The following is a 17,428-nucleotide window of genomic DNA, read 5'->3' as shown; positions in this document are numbered from 1 at the left end:
CTTTTATTTCTAAATATAGAGAGATGAGGAATTTGTGGGAGGTGAAACACCCACAGTATTATGCAAAGCATGTGAGGAAGTCAACGCTGGAGAGACTTCTGGCCTTTGTCCAGGCGACCATCCCGGAAGCAACAATGGAGACATTGCTCAAAAAAATTGGGGTCTTGAGGAACATGTATAAGAGGGAACATACGAAGATCCAGGAATCAATGAGATCAGGAGCATCAGCAGATGATGTTTATGTACCCAGGCTGTGGTACTACAATCAACTCCGTTTTCTTGATGACCAGACTGAAGCCAGGGCATCACTTTCAACCCTTCCCTCCACCCTTCCCTCCACCCTTCCCTCCACCCCAGCAGAGGCTGATGAGGAGCAAGCTGGGTCTTCCATCCTGGATGAACCGGATATGACCATCTGGAGTCAGGTAAATTATTTTAACAAATATTTACTGTACTAATATTAATGATGTTAACTGGATGTTATAATTGTCTAAAATAATTTTGCCCTCAAAATTGTGTATACATATAAATTGACAGTAGTGGCTAAATATGTTTGGCACCTGCTTGAAATAATTAGGGTGTCTGATTAGACTCTTTTATTAAAGAGATGTATTCACATTGAATTTGCTAGTCATGAGAAGCAAACTGTGTGTCATTGATGAACCCAAAAAAATATACTAAAACTATTGTCCTTTTTTTATACACAGGATGAGTCCATCCAGGAGGAATGTGGGGAAAGTGGCAGGCAGGAGGAGACCGGGCCCATGGACAGCCTGGAGGAGGCCGGATTCACCATCATCCTGGAGGAGGCTGGGCCCAGTGTCAGGCAGGAGGTGGCTGCTCCCAGTGAGGTGGCTGCTCCCAGTGAGGTGGCTGGGCCAAGTGAGGTGGCTGGGCCAAGTGAGGTGGCTGGGCCCAGTAGGAGCCTGACCGAATCCCAAGTGCCTCCCCTCCACCTTCCCAAAAAAAGGGCCAGGAAGGGGTCGGTCACACAGGAGGCATCCCTGCGCCTCATGCAAGAGGCCACCCGTTTTTTAAAGAGCCCCCCCGAAGCGGAAGAGTCCTATGGCTGCTACTTAGCCAGCAGGCTTCTTCAAATGGATTGGGAGCAGCGCCTCATTTGTGAGCGACTATTTGGGGAAACAATCCAGAAGGGGCTGCAGGGCACGCTAACACGAAACACCCAACTACATGAGGCAGCCCCTCCTCCTTCTCCTCCTCCTGCCACAACTGAAACACCAGAACCACAGCCTCGAAAGAAGGCTACAGGGAAGGCTGCAGGGAAGGCTGCAGGGCAGCGTGGAGGAAAGGCTGCAGGGAAGAGAAGAAAGTGATGACTTGGGTTCAGTCTGGTCTGACAGAAGACGCAGGCTGTTGTAGTACCACAGTCTGGGGACATCTATATCATCTGCTGGTGCTGTTGATCTCTGGGATTCTTGGACCAGATTGTGCTCCCTCTTATATGGACTCCTCAAGATCCCCATTTTCTTGTACACATACTTTTTCCAGCGTTGACTTCCTCTTTATTTTATTTAGACCATAAATAAATGGATCTTTTTTGAGTTTAGGTTTTTTATTTTAAATCATAGATTTTAGAGACAATGTTTTAAATTAACAAGGGACAACAATCTCATTGATTTTGCAAAAACACAACAAAAATAGATTAAAATAATGTTAATAATGTTCGAGTGGTAAGTATTTAAAAAAAAAAAGATACATAACCAAAAACGGTTCTTTGGGTTAACTTTATATAAAAAAAATAACAAATCACTATAAAAACAAAAAATATAAAGGGTTCTTTGTGGTAACTTTACAAACATTAAAAAAAATTTAAAAAATATATATAAAAATGGGTTCCCTGTGGTAACTTTACAAAAAAATTTAGAGATAAACAGAAAAAAAGTTCCACAACAATCATAAAATAAATATCTGGATAAAAATTACAAGAAAAGATGACTCCACCAAAAAAAAAAAAAGTTTAAAAAGTATTATTAGTATGGAAACATTGTTTTGAAAAAGCATACCATGTCATTCATGAGATCAAAGAGAAAAAGAATCCAGAAATCTGTTTGGGAGAACTCTGTTTGAATATGAACAGCAAAACATCTTCGTTCTTTATAGCATTCGTAAAGAAGACATTAAATGTGCTGCATTCAACGATCACAGATTTTGCAGCGTGAGGAATGTGCTACCTACAATATGAACACTAGTTTTACTAGACCGAGTGCTTCCGTTTAGTTTTTGCTTATGAGCATGCGTCGTTTTTTTGTCCGTCGGACTAGCATACAGACGAGCGGACTTCGGGGTCCGTCGTAGTTACGACGTAAAGATTTGAAGCATGTTTCAAATCTAAAGTCCATCGGATTAGAGGCTAAAAAAGTCCGTTGAAAGTCCGGAGAAGCCCACACACGATCGGATTACCAGCCAGCTTTAGTCCGTCAGCGTCCGTTGGACTTTTGTAGACGAAAAGTCCGACCGTGTGTACGCGGCATTACAGTGCCTTGAAAAGGTATTCATACCCCTTGAAATTTTCCACATTTTGTCATGTTACAACCAAGAAAAACATACATGTATTTTATTGGGATTTTATGTGATAGACCAACATAAAGTGGCACATAATTGTGAAATGGAAGGAAAGTGATAAACGGTTTTCAAATTTTTTTACAATTAAATATCTGAAAAGTGTGGCGTGCATTTGTATTCAGCCCCCTTTACTCTGATATCCCTAACTAAAATCGAGTAGAACGAATTTCTTCAGAAGTCACCTAGATAGTAGATAGAGTTCACCTGTGTGTAATTCAGTATAAATACAGCTGTTCTGTGAAGCCCTCAGAGGTTTGTTAGAGAACCTTAGTGAACAAACAATCGGAAAATCCGATCGTTCTGAACACACCTGACAAGTCAAGAATAAAGTTGTGGAGAAGTTTAAAGCAGGGTTAGGTTTTAAAAAATATCCCAAGCTTTGAACATCTCACGGAACACTGTTCAATCCATCATCCGAAAATGGAAAGAGTATGGCACAACTGCAAACCTATCAAGACATGGCCATCCACCTAAACTGACAGGCCAGGCAGGGAGAGCATTAATCAGAGAAGCAGCCAAGAGGCCCATGGTAACTCTGGATGAGCTGCAGAGATCCACATCTCAGGTGGGAGAATCTGTCCACAGAACAACTATTAGTCGTGCACTCCAGAAATCTGGCCTTTATGAAAGAGTGACAAGAAGAAAGCCATTGTTGAAAGAAAACCATAAGAAGTCCCATTTGCAGTTTGCGAGAAGCCATGTGGGGGACACAGCAAACATGTGGAAGAAGATGCTCTGTCAGATGAGACCAAAATTGAACTTTTTGGCCTAAAAGCAAAACGCTATATGTGGTGGAAAACTAACACTGCAAATTACCCTGAACACACCATCCCCACCGTGAAACATGGTGGTGGCAGCATCATGTTATGGGGATGCTTTTCTAAAGCAGGGACAGGTAAACTGGTCAGAGTTGATAGGAAGATGGATGGAGCCAAATACAGGGCAATCATAGAAGAAAACCTGTTAAGAGTCTGCAAAAGACTTGAGACTGGGGCAGAGGTTCACCTCCCAGCAGAACAACGACCCTAAACATACAGCCAGAGCTACAATGGAATGGTTTGGATCAAAGCACATTCATGTGTTAGAATGGCTCAGTCAAAGTCCAGACCTAAATTCAATTGAGAATCTGTGGCAAGACTTGAAAATTGCTGTTCACAGACTCTCTCCATCCAATCTGACAGAGCTTGAGCTATTTTGCAAAGAAGAATGGGCAAAATTTTTACTCTCTAGGTGTGCAAAGCTGGTAGAGACATATCTAAAAAGACTTACAGCTGTAATTGCAGCAAAAGGTGGTTCTATTGAGTATTGACTCTGGGGGGCTGAATACAAATGCACGCCAAACTTTTCAGATATTTATGTGTAAAAATTTTTTAAAACCATTTATCATTTTCCTTCCACTTCACAATTATGTGCCACTTTGTTTTGTTCTATCACATAAAATTCCAATAAGATACACTTACGTTTTTGGTTGTAACATGACAAAATGTGGAAAATTTCAAGGGGTATGAATACTTTTTTAAGGCACTGTAGTGACTTTTCAGGCATTCCTTGGGTGCATACAAAGATATATGAATACATAATATTCACTAATTTAATTCAATACAAACTTCAATCAAAATGCCATGAATGAAAGCAAGACTTGTGCCTTTATACATCATGTTTGCACCCAGTATCATATTTGTTATTTTGAACACAAATCTGTTAACATGCTTTAAGTGTATATTTCCATGACTAGAAGCCACATCTCATTTGTATCCTCAAAATACAGATGCATTACTATGTATAAATATTTCATATTTCCTCAACACATTTTTTTAGGATAACTTGCATCCTTACGAATATAGGATATTAGCTAAGCTTTACCTACGATAGCATAAATGTGTACACAAAAAGTCAAAATGCTCATCAACATCTAAAAAGTACAGTATATAGTATATATCAGAATTACTTACAATAATATTTGTTCTTTTAAATGTGCAACCACGTGTTCCAGATTACAGACATCTTCCTGGGAACCATTAAGGATATTGTATGGAGGCTTTGGTTACATTTCCACATAAAATTACAATCCAAGGGGTATACATTGTACATTATTTCTTTAAAACCAAGATAATATAATTTCATATCATATAAGAACTTGCTTGGATACAAGGGATTACCACTAATCCTATATAGTTCCCAACAGTGAGTGTTTTACACCTACATGATGCAGTGGAAAAGAATGAAATCTCATTTCAGTTTACTGTAAATCATAGGGGTTTAACCCAAACATATCTTTATTGAAAATAAAACAATGATGTATATATGAGATGGTAGAAATTAGGGGGATTCCTTTACTTCTGTGGTGGCTTCACTTGGAACCGGAGGTTACTGAATGACAGTTTTACAGACTGAAATATCTGTAAGTATACTGACGTTATTTTAAACCTAGATAAGTTGAGGTTATTCCGCAGTGATATTAAGTAAACTGAGTCGTTCTTTTTTTTTAAATTGTTTTCAACACATATACTGTATGTGTAAAATGCTGACCGATCAATTGTTACTATAAAGTATTAAAGGTAAAGCTCTGTATCCGAGTGTGTACTTGAATGATTTGAAAATGATTTAAAATAATATTAGACAACATATTTCCTTTGGGTTTCAATTTTCTGTGGATAAGTAGTCAAAACCCCAATACAATATCCCTAATGGGGAGACATGTATGATTGGAAACACGTCTACAAATTTAAATGAATAAATAATGAACTCTATTGATGCATACTATATAGTTTGATTGTTAGAATTTTATGTATATTTTGGCTTATTGTTCATACATTTATACTACTGCAGGTACAGCACCTAAACTGATATCCCATTCTAAAGAACCAGGTTTTCCTGTGAAATGCATCAATCAGATGGGATAATTCTACACTGTTATGCCCTGTACACATGATCGGACATTGATCGGACATTCCGACAACAAAATCCATGGATTTTTTCCGACGGATGTTGGCTCAGACTTGTCTTGCATACACACGGTCGCACAAAGTTGTCGGAAAATCCGATCGTTCTGAACGCGGTGATGTAAAACACGTACGTCGGGACTATAAACAGGGCAGTAGCCAATAGCTTTCATCTCTTAATTTAATGGCACTTGGCACTTTGTGCGTCAGATTTGTGTGCACACGATCGGAATTTAATCGATCGGATTTTGTTGTTGGAAAATTTTATAGCCTGCTTTCAAACTTTGTGTGTCGGAAATTCCGACGGAAAAAGTCCGATGGAGCCCACACATGATCGGAATTTCCGACAACACAATCAGATCGCACTTTTTCCGGCGGAAAATCTGACCGTGTGTACAGGGCATTACACATCTGGATTTCAAGGATACATCTGAGATGTGATTTCTGGACATGGAAATATATACTTAAAGGCTAAGTACATCTTTGCAGAAAAAATAATAAATGCACGTATTGTTGCTAAAGAAAAATGTGCATTTAGTATTTTTTTCTGCAGGAGCCTGGAAAGCATTGCACCTGCAGACATGTCCTTGAGCTTTCAGCTTTAGGTTTGAAAAAATTGAGTAATGTCCGTGATACTTTTTTTATTTGCACTAACATACAATTTTTCAGGACAAGCTTTCGGGGTATGTCCCCTTCTTCAAGGTCCAAGCAGTACTGATCAGTACTGCTTGGACCTTGAAGAAGGGGACATACCCCCGAAAGCTTGTCCTGAAAAATTGTATGTCAGTGCAAATAAAAAAAGTATCACGGACAGTACTCAATTTTCTCTGTCACAATTGCACTAATACGGCTACAATCAAATCAAGCTTTAGGTTTGAAAGCTGGAGGATATGTGGACTATGAGCGTGCTCATCAGCGTCTCAAAATCCCACTAAAACTATAAGTCTGTCTGCCATGATGAAAGATGGTTCTTGTAGTTCATTCATTTACAGGAATCTAGAGAGATGGTTGATGCATTTCACACACAGTTCAATGCCTCCTCATAACCTTATGAGGATCCTAGGTGTGCAATCATTCAGATTTATTCATTGTGTGAGGCAGTTGTGATCTGGCACACTTTTATGCTGGATAAGTGGAGTCCTGTGATTCCAGCTTACTTGGAGCTGTGGAAGTATATTTAAAGCGGAGTTCCACCCAAAAATGGAACTTCCGCTTTAAGGGAAAGTGACCCCCTGACATGCCACATTTTTTGGGGGAGCGGAAACCTTCTTTTTAGAGGGTTCCAGCTCCCACTTCCTCCTAGCGCATCCACGGCGCCGGAAGGAAGATCACCTCTCCCCCTCCCCCCCGGCAATCATCTGGGACACGTCACAGGTCCTAGATGATTGCCCGGCCAGTCATAGCTGGGCGCCCACAGTGACAATATCGGAGCCACAGAGAGGAGGGGGAGACGAGCAGGGCTTTGTTCCCCCGCATCACTGGACCCTGGGACAGGTGAGTGTCCGATTATTAAAAGTCAGCAGCTGCAGTATTTGTAGCTGCTGACTTTTATTTATTTATTTTTAATTAAAACTCCGCTTTAACAGAATCTAAATGATACACTCTACAGCATATCATATGTAATACATTTTATCAGTCTGTGTGCAGAATTCCTTCTGTCAAACGTTATCTATCAAGTGGGGCTTACACAGGCATTTATTACAACCATTGACTATTGATGCAGGGGCAATTATTACTCCCACTGGTGGGGGGGGGGGGCATTTTTTTTCTCCTACCGACAAAATCAGACTTCATTCAGCTCAGTTTGCCAACATATGTGCTACATGCTAATTATTCTGTTCTTGTTGTGGTGGTCCTTTTTATGCTTCACATACATTGGTTAGTTTGGATACCACACCAGTATCACAGGGTATGAGCTCTCATAGTACCCACGACAGCACATTCACATTTTCTTATTCTATATTGGGTTCATGTTTCTGTCTAGTGCTTGAGTAGCAGAATCTCACTGATACGCTCTGTAGCATATCATATGTAATACATTTTGTCAGTCTGTAGGCGGAATTTCTTCCGTCAAACATTATCTATCAAGTGGGGCTTAATTGTCTTTCCTGCATAAGATAACACTAAGGCTTCTTTGCAAGGGCTTACTGAAAGATTACATACTACATATAATTGAATGAAGTAATTATGTGGATCCAGCAAGAAATCTAAAGCTTTAACACAAATCTAGATATAAATTATTCAAGTGTCAATTCTCACTAAGGGATTAAGTAGCCTGGGACTGTTTATTATAAAACTATCACACAATTACAGATCTCAACATTTCCATAGTATGCTTTGGAATTCTTTAGAATTTTAATGTGATGTTATTATGCCATTATAGTTTTTGTACATTAAAGTGGGAGTAAACGCCCTTGGTTGATGTTTACTTATAGGTAAGCCTATAATAAGGCTTACCTATAGATACAGTAAATATCTCCTAAATGTGCACCGTTTAGGAGATATTTACTTTACAAGCAGCCGTTGACATCACAAGCGCATGTGCTCTGAAGGAATGGCATACCAGTGCCATTCCTTCAGAGCCCTGTGCCTTAAATAGTGACTCCTACACACATGCGCGGGAGTGACGTCATCGCAGCTTGGCCATTCATACCGGCAAAACCCGCAAACTCGGAAGAAAGACCAGGTGAAGAAAGGAAGCGCCTACAATGGTGACAGCACGCTGCTGGAGGGCTTAATTTTTAGGGAGGTCTGTCATAATGTGCTAGAATGCGATGCATACTAGCACATTATGACTTAAACTGCCTGTGGCCCAGTTTTTTTTTTTTTTTTTGCTGCAATTTACTATGGCTTTAAGAAATTCAATGCCAATCAGCTGCCAGTAGGGTACATTTTTAAAGGGAGAAACTAGTGAAAACTATTATACTGGTTTATAATATTAACTATACTTACACCACTAGACGGTAATCCTGTAATCTTAATATGCAGCACAAACAGGTCTACAGCTACAGTTCTTGTAAAGGGATGTCATTTCTTTAGAACAGTAATTTTTTTCTGCAGTCTTTGGGTATCCCTAACAAGTCCTGTGTTTTTTAATTCCTTATAATATTAGGTGATTTAATTAATATCACATGCTCAATCATTACCACGACTGTTTTATCTTTGGGAAATCCTAAAATCGTTAACTTTTGGAGTTTGTTAAGGACTAGAGTTGAGTCAGACTTTTTTTTTATCTAGTTCCATTTTGAGTAATCTTTTATTCACATCTTCAAATAATACCAGTGTACTATTACTGTAATGACATGTATGTTGTGCATTTGCAGGGATTTCCATATCATAAGAGGTACAGGTTCAGTGTGGGCCACAATAGATGTAGTAGGAATTATAGCCTTATCAACCATTAGAACCTGGATTCTGTTACTTTCATAGCATCAAACACTAATAGGTGTATTGTGCTGGTCAACCAAAAGCTTAAAACTTCTATTAAAGGGTTAGTTCACTTTTACCAAAAAACTGCCTATACAGGTAAAGGGTGTCTGTGGATAAAAGCAAACTATGCAGCTTTGATAAAAGTTGAATAATGCCCTTGCTATAGATGTGGGTCATTTATGCACCTCCCAAAGCAGGAGCAAAAAACTCCTGGAGATGGCATCATCCTATCAAGCTGTGTTGCTAGTTCATTGCTAGGACACTCCCAGCTGATTCCTGAAACCCCCCTGCATGTGCTCTCTCTCTCTCCTGTCTCCTCGGCCACATCTCGTTTGTATCTTTGAAATCCAGATGCATTACTATGTATAAATACTTCATATTTCCTCAACACAATTTTTTTAGGATAACTTGCATCCTTAGGAATATGGGATATTAGCTAAGCTTTACCTATGATAGCATAAATGTATATGCAAAAAATCAAAATGCACATCAAATTCTAACAATTACAGTATATGGTATATATCAGTAGAGTTACTTACAATAATATTTGTTAATTTAAATGTGCAACCACGTGTTCCAGATTACAGACATCTTCCTTGGAACCATTAAGGGCATTGTATGGAGGCTTTGGTTAAATTTCCACAGAAAATTACAATCCAAGGGGTATACGTTGTATATTATTTCTTTAAAACCAAGATAATGTAATTTCTTATCATATAAGGTGGTGAAGAAGGAAGCGCCTACAGCGGTGACAGTGCGCTGCTGGAGGGCTTAATTTTTAGGAGAGCTCTGTCATAATGTGCTAGTATGCAGTGCAATTTTTTTTTTAGCAAAAATATGTAGAAAAATACATATCGGCCTAAACCGCGGAAAAATTATTTATTTTTTTTTTTTAAACAAAATTGGGATATTTATTATAGCAAAAAGTAAAAAATATTGTGTTTTTTTCAAAATTTACACTTTTTTTTGTTTATAGTGCAAAAAATAAAAACCGCAGAGGTGATCAAATACCAACAAAAGAAAACCTTATTTGTGGGAAAAAAAGGACATCAATATTGTTCGTGTACAGCGTTGTACAACTGTGCAATTGTCAGTTAAAGCGAGGCAGTGCCGTATCGCAAAAAATGGCCCGATCAGGAAGAGGGTAAATTCTTCCGGGGCTGAAGTGGTTAAAACAGATTTACTTGATCTAGGATAAACACTGCTACATTTTTTTTTTTGGACAATTGGTAAAACTTGCACGCTCTCAAGAGAAAATTCCATGTTTAAACCTCATATATGCCATGGATATTATACTGTGACCCCTTACAGTGTATGTGGCTAATACAGGGTACAAGGCTCCAAACCGATCAGGATTGCTGTCTGACCTTTTATGTTCTACTAGTATTTAGCATACATTTTCCTAGGGCTTCCATGGCTTGTTCCACAAACACAAGGCATGTGACAACACTGCTCTTAGTAGGTCTGGGTGTATAAATGTGGTGGGAATATTAGATGGTAGTTTCCCCCAGAAACAGGATCTGATGTTAATGGGATGTTATATGACAGCCTTCTCCAAAGGCAGGTTATGATGTGGATGAGATATTAGATGGTAGTCTCCCTCCAGAAGCAGGGTCTGATGTGTATGGTGGTAAGTATTCTGTAAAATGCAGCATAGCATGTTACTATTATTTATGAAATGAGCCCATATATGTTTGGCTTGTACTGCACAGAAAATGTTATATTAATAGTTTATATGAATGCTTGCATTGGAAGGATTTAAACATTATGACTGTTGAATGATAGTCCAACAGAAAGAAAATTATTGTGATTTTTTGTATAATGGGATATAGATTAAAATTACATACAATACAGTACACGTCCTTACAAAGTTCCAGATATACAACTGCACCAGAGTAAACCATTAAATCTATAGTAACTTTTTCAGTGCAGATAGATATCTTACCATGATTTCTATATCACATCCTACAACAGTAAGTCCTAACTCTTGTTTGACACAAATTAAAGACAAAAAAAACCCCTACTTGTACAAAAACATGTGTCAGTGTGTGCATATATAAATATAGTGGTTTCTTACTTTCTTCAGAAAGGTCATTCTCCTCTGCTTCCCTCTCCATGTCCTTACACCAGTCTTCCATTCTTTTAGTTTCTGCATGGAGCAACTTCATAAACCATGTGCCATCTTGTCGACTAGGAGATATTCGCCCTGAGTCCACTGGTTCATGAGCAGGCTCCAGCCATGGGTCTGGTGGTGGCAAATTTGATGTATCCACTGGGGTCCTATAATCCTCTCTGTAACTAAACAGTCCCTGAGTCCGTACTGTTCTTACTGCACCATACTGAGTTGGGGTGCTAGGTTCAGAATGTCTTTGAAATGAAGATCCAAATTGTAGACCTTTATCCTCCATTGTGATGTGACCTGGGAAGCCCTCTAATTCAAGGTCAGCTTGTACAGCTGCAGTCACACTATTTGACCTTTTGAAACGTCCTTGCCTAAACAGATGAAATGAAAGCAGCGAAAGATCAATAAATACTATAGTTTTACATCATTTTTAATACATCAGCTTAGATTTACAGAAATGCAGTAAGTTCTCTTGTTTTGTTCATTGTTAAAGATCTATGTCACTCTTTATATTTAACTATTCAAAGTTTAGAATGAAAATGCAAGTGTCCAAGTAATTTGAGGAACACATTCTCCTACAAAATCCAGCTTAGCTGTATATGGCAGACATACACTGTACATAGGGATATGGTCTTATTCATACTGCTATTCAAAGTAGTGCCTGGCAGCAGTCCTGACCCCTTCCGAAATCCCCTCCCTCTTCATTTTAAAAGCTGCGCTAGATGGCTGCATCATGGGGCATCCGGGATGTAGAAACCTATTGGATAGTATTTAGTTCCCCAGTGGGCCCCCTTCCAGGAAAGTGGTCCAACTATGGGCAGAACACTGCTAGAACAACACAATATTTTGCATGCAACATCAGTACAAAGAGGGCTTAGGATGAAAGAGCAATTTGTAAAGGGTACAATGTCATGTTAAATGCCCTCAAGCTCTAAATGTTTCTAACATTTTCTAGAAAGACAACAGGGAAAAGAAAAAAAAAGGGAAAGACAAAAAAGGGGGGGGGGGTGGAGGTATTTATAATGTTTTTTTACAGTTATACAAAAATGTTTCGCCTTTAATTTCTATTTTAAACTGAATTGGTTATTTTACAAGGTGATCATTTACAATCACTTTAAACTGAGCAAGCCTCTTTACAGTTTTCTTTTTAAGGTTTTTTACAATTATTTTAAGTCTATATAAACTAAATTAGGCATAGCCTTTTTTCCTTGCTTCTTTCTTTCTGCCATTCTCTTTTTTTCCCTCTCACACACACTTTTGTTATTTTCAGTCACTTTTTCTCTCACTTTCTTAATACCTAATCTTGGATTTCATTTCTATAAAGAAATCTGGTATTTATGTGTCAGGAACCATGACTCAGACGGAGGCAGTAAAAATCACACATCTTATATAGTGGTAAAAATAGTAAACATAGTCAAAACATAGCCAGGGTTCAGTAATCAAAGTGGGTAGTCAGTGCAAGCCAGTAAATCAGGAAGCCAGAGATCATCGTAGTAGGAGACAGCAAACAAGACTGGGACCCAGAAGGGACGTCAGCCAGGCAAGTCTTTAACAGGAACACAGCAGAAAATCTTGGCCAAGGCAAAGGCATGGGAGAAATGAACCAGGCAGTTTAAATAACCAGAAGGGGCTGACTAACAAGAAGAAAATGATCACTAGGTGAGGCACTGTGGAACAATGGGTGCTGGCAATTAACCAACAGCTGAGTACTGAGAAGGGAGGGCTTAGCCCAGCCCTGACATTACCCCCTCCTCAACGACCCCCCCCTCGGAGGGCCACCAGGTTTGAGGGGAAAACGTCTATAGAACACACGGAGGACAGGAGCATGTACGTCTGAGGATGAGACCCAAGAGCGCTCCTCCGGACTATACCCTTTCCAATGAACCAGGCACTGTTTGCGCCTATGGAACCTAAGGGAGTCAATGATTGATTGTATCTCATGCTCCTCATGGTTCTCAACCTGAACCGGGCAAGGCTGTGGTACTGAGGTGGTAAAGTGGTTGCACACCAAGGGTTTTAATAAGGGGACTTGAAATACATTAGAAATACGCATGTTAGAAGGAAGGTCTAATGCGTAAGCCACTGGGTTGATCTTACAGAGAATACGGAAAGGCCCAATAAACTGTGGTTCCAGGTTCAGTGAGGGAACACAGGACTTCAACAAATGACCTGCCTGGCCAAAATAAAGGCGCAATCTCTCCCTCCTCCTAAAGGCCCTCTCATCCGCAGAGAGACGTGTGAAGCCCAACCGCATGGGTTCTACTTCACTGGCAGACTCAGTACCAGGAGGCATGGGATACACTTTTTTGAATTAAAAAAAAAAACAACAGTAAAATTAGCCCAATTTTTTTTTAAATTGTGAAAGATAATGTTACACCAAGTAAATTGATACCCAACATGTCACGCTTCAAAATTGCGCCCGCTCATGGAATGGCGACAAACTTTTACCCTTAAGAATCTCTATAGGCGAAGTTTAAAAAATTCTACAGGTTGCATGTTTTGAGTTACAGACTATTGTTCTCGCACTACTGATCGCGGCGATACCTCACATGTGTGGTTTGAACACCGATTTCATATGCGGGCGCTACTCAAATATGTGTTTGCTTCTGCACGCAAGCTTGTCGGGACGGGGCGTGTTTAAAAAAAAAAAAAATTCTTATTTATTTTACCTTTTATTTTGTATTTTTACACTGTTTTTTAATTTTTTTTAAATTGTCACTTTTATTCCTATTACAAGGAATGTAAACATCCCTTGTAATAGAAAAAAGCATGACAGGACCTCTTAAATATGAGATCTGGGGTCAAAAAGACTAAAATGCAATAAAAAAAAAAAAAAATAAAATTTGTCATTTAAAAAAATAATTAAAAAAAATGGCTCTTTAAGAGCTGTGGGCGGAAGTGATGTTTTGACCACCTTCCCCTCACTCGTCTCCATACCTAACAGGAAACAGGACGCGATCGCCTCCGCCACTGCCGATGGCTTCTATAAGTGGCGGAGGGCACCGGATCGCGGCGGGACCGCTGCAGAGACCACTTTTATCTTGTAGCGGACGGCCTGCTGAAGAAGAGGATACCGGGGTCATGGCAGCTAGCTGCTGCCATAACAACGATATCCCCCTTCAAACAGCCGATGTAAAACTGCGGCGGGCTGTCCATAAGTGGTTAACCACTTACAAATCCCGGAAGGATTTGCCCTCTTCCTGACCAGGCCATTTTTTGCGATATGGCACTGCGCGGCCATGCGACATTGTACCCAAACAAAATGTATGTCCATTTTTCCCCACAAGTAGAGCTTTCTTTTGGTGGTATTTGATCACCTTTGCGGCTTTTATTATTTGCGCAATAAACAAAAAAGAGCGACAATTTAAGAAAAAAAAAACAAACACAATATTTTGTACTTTTTGCTATAATAAATATCCCCAAAAAAATTCTTCATCAGTTTAGGCTATGTATTTTTCTACATATTTTTGGTAAAAAAAATAAATAAAAAAAAAAAAAAGAAAAAAAAATCACAATAAGCGTACATTGGTTGATTGAAAAATTATAGCGCCTACTAAATAGGGGATAGATTTATATCATTTTTAGTAATTTTTTTTTACTAGTAATGGTGGCGATCTGCGATTTTTATCAGGATGTGGACATTGAGGCGGATAGATCGGACACTTTTGGCACTTTTTCGGAACCACTGACATTTATACAGCTATCAGAGCTAAAAATAGCTACTGATTACTGTATAAATGTCACTGGCAGGTAAGGGGTTAACACTAGGGGGCGATCAAAGGGTTAAATGTGTTCCCTCACTGTGTTGTCTAACTGTGGGGGGATGGAAGTGACTAGAAGAGGAGACAGATCGTTGTTCCTACTTAGTAGGAACACATGATCTGTCTCCTCTCCCCTGACAGAACCGGGATTTGTGTGTTTACAGACACACATATCCCCGTTCTCGTTCTGCCCGCCGGGCACATGCATTGGCTCTGGGGACACACTGCGGGCACGCGCGTGCCTGCTTTAGCGTCTTAAAGAGCCGACGTATAGCTACGGGGATTTGCGCTGCCGTGCCAACCTGCCGCAGTATAACTGCCACGGCTGGTCGGCTCTCTCAGAGTCTGGAGTCATTTAGAATGGCAAACGTCATCAACTTATCCAGATCTGTAAGTATGTCTCGAGCTGCCATCTCATCTATGATGTTATCTGAGAGACTATGAGAAAAAGCAGCCACGAGGGCCTCATTGTCCAAGTGACTTCTGCTGCCAGAGTATGTAATTTAATGGCGTAATCAGCAACAGTGGTGATTAACCAAGAAATGTGGAAATAAAGGTAACATTTTTCAGGCGTTAAGAGGTCATACTAATTTTGGAGCAATGCTGGATTTGCACGTTAACATCCTAACTGAGAGTATACTATCATTGGATGTGATCAAACCCAATATACTGTAGTCTTCATGTTAGTGGATTTATTTTAACCTTAGGGATGATTAGCACATTTGAACAGAACTTTGAGGGTTAGCAGAATATAGGAATTAGAAATTAGAATTTTGTTCTCATGTGGTAAATAAATATCATGAATACCAGATTTCTGTATAGAAATGGAATCCAAGATTAGGTATTAAAGAAAGTGAGAGAAAAAAGTGACTGAAAATAAAAAAGAGTGTGTGAGAGAGGGAATAAAAAGAAGAGAATGGCAGAGAGTAAATGTTGGTTCACACTAGACGCGGCACGACTTGCAGGTCGCCTCACCGAGGCGACCTGCACACGACTGCCGGGGCGACTTGCAAGACGACTTCTGTATAGAAGTCTATGCAAGTCGCCCCCAAAGTAGTACAGGAACCTTTTTCTAAGTCGGAGCGACTTGTGTCGCTCCTATTAGAACGGTTCCGTAGCACAGAACGGGAGGCGACTTGTCAGGCGACTAGGTCGCCTGACAAGTCGCCCCTGTGTGAACCGGCCCAAAGAAGCAATGAAAAAAAGACTATGGCTAATTTAGTTTATAAAACCTTAAAATAATTTTAAAAAACCTTAAAAAGAAACCTGTAAAGAAGCTTGGAAGCTTGCTCAGTTTAAAATGATTGTAAACGATCACCTTGTAAAACAACCCATTCAGTTTAAAATAGAAATGAAAGGCAAAATATTTTTGCATAAATATAAAAAAAATATATATAAATACTTTTTTTCCCCTTTTTTAAGTGATCAAATTCCCTCTGTTCTCAGCTGCATAAGAGCCGGGGTTAGGAGAAGCAAAAGCACATTGCGCTTTCCAGTGACTGGCTGTGCAGTGGGGGGTGTCAGGACAAGTCTGATCATTGGAAGAGGGTACACCGAGTTCCCAGCATAGCTAGAGAACTGACCATGGTGTGCTCTCCTGCTTAGTGTGGTCAGTTTTTATTGGAAAGCAGAGGGACTGATAGGAACACCATAAAGGAAGCAATATAAACTAAACAGGATACTTTCTCATACAAATACATGGTACAGAAGGCACATATCAGGAACATGAAGTGTTGCAGTAACAAATGCTTTAATACTGAAAGAAGCCATTATCCAATCACTTAGGAAAGCTTGGGTTAGTACAAACTTTAACTAAATGCAAACATTTGTATTCTTTTTTTTCACTGCATTTTTGAATAAATCTGTTAGTGTCCAAAGCAATAACCCGTGTGGGTCATATAACAATAATAAACAACAACCAAAGATTAAGGGATAAAATGGTCATCATAAAATTGTGCAGCACGATTCATTGTGGATTTTACCTTTTTTCGTCTTCCACTTGTATCCCAACAGAATGATATTCTCTTCCTTTGCTTTCTGTATCTGAATCAGCTGCTTCCACCTAAATTAATAAAGAAGTTAAGAATAACTAGTAAAAAGCATTAAGAATTAGTATACTGACATCTTGTGAGAGCTCAGAAAGTATTGTACATGTACATGCAATATTGAGACAGCTCAGGTTCAGCTACATTATAAAACTTCTAAAATGGAGGATCTAATTTGTTGACTGAACACAGTGTAGTCTACTAGGCAGTGGCTCGAACATATACCCAGATAGGATAACTTGCCACATATTTGTGGTAATGTTGAATTGTAAGTCTGTTAACTTGCTGCACATTTTCACTGGCAAGTTGTACACTTGTAGAGCACTTGAAGCACAAGTTCTAGTTGGCACTTTCCCAATTTGTAGCAAATTTGCATGACGAGTCTCTAGCAAGAGCAAAGTTGCAGTGGTGAGTCTACAGCAAGAGCTCTGCAACTCACAGTGACCCCTGTGGTGGGATGACTATTGCACAACATAACTGAACCAGAACTTGCAGCAGACTTGCAGAAAGTTGGCAAAGAAAGTTGATCTGGAGTCATGCAATGCG

General features: G+C 39.5%; 1 protein-coding gene across 5 annotated transcripts in view; it reads right to left on the bottom strand.

Annotated features, from left to right (window-relative positions):
- Positions 1 to 17,428, bottom strand: part of DLGAP2 (DLG associated protein 2) — a 1,381,880-nt gene that overhangs the window by 42,881 nt on the left and 1,321,571 nt on the right. For all 5 annotated transcript variants that reach the window (XM_073626624.1, XM_073626625.1, XM_073626627.1 and 2 more), the window contains 2 exons: positions 16,820 to 16,899; positions 11,032 to 11,447 (listed from right to left, as the gene is read on the bottom strand). In XM_073626624.1, the coding sequence (XP_073482725.1) occupies positions 11,032 to 11,447; positions 16,820 to 16,899 (496 nt within the window). The remainder of the gene's footprint in view (positions 1 to 11,031; positions 11,448 to 16,819; positions 16,900 to 17,428) is intronic.

Source organism: Aquarana catesbeiana, linkage group LG04 (genome assembly GCF_042186555.1).
Source record: "Aquarana catesbeiana isolate 2022-GZ linkage group LG04, ASM4218655v1, whole genome shotgun sequence".
Classification (NCBI taxonomy): domain Eukaryota; kingdom Metazoa; phylum Chordata; class Amphibia; order Anura; family Ranidae; genus Aquarana; species Aquarana catesbeiana.
Note: the sequence above shows the minus strand (reverse complement) of the source record. Positions and strands in the feature narration are given on the sequence as shown.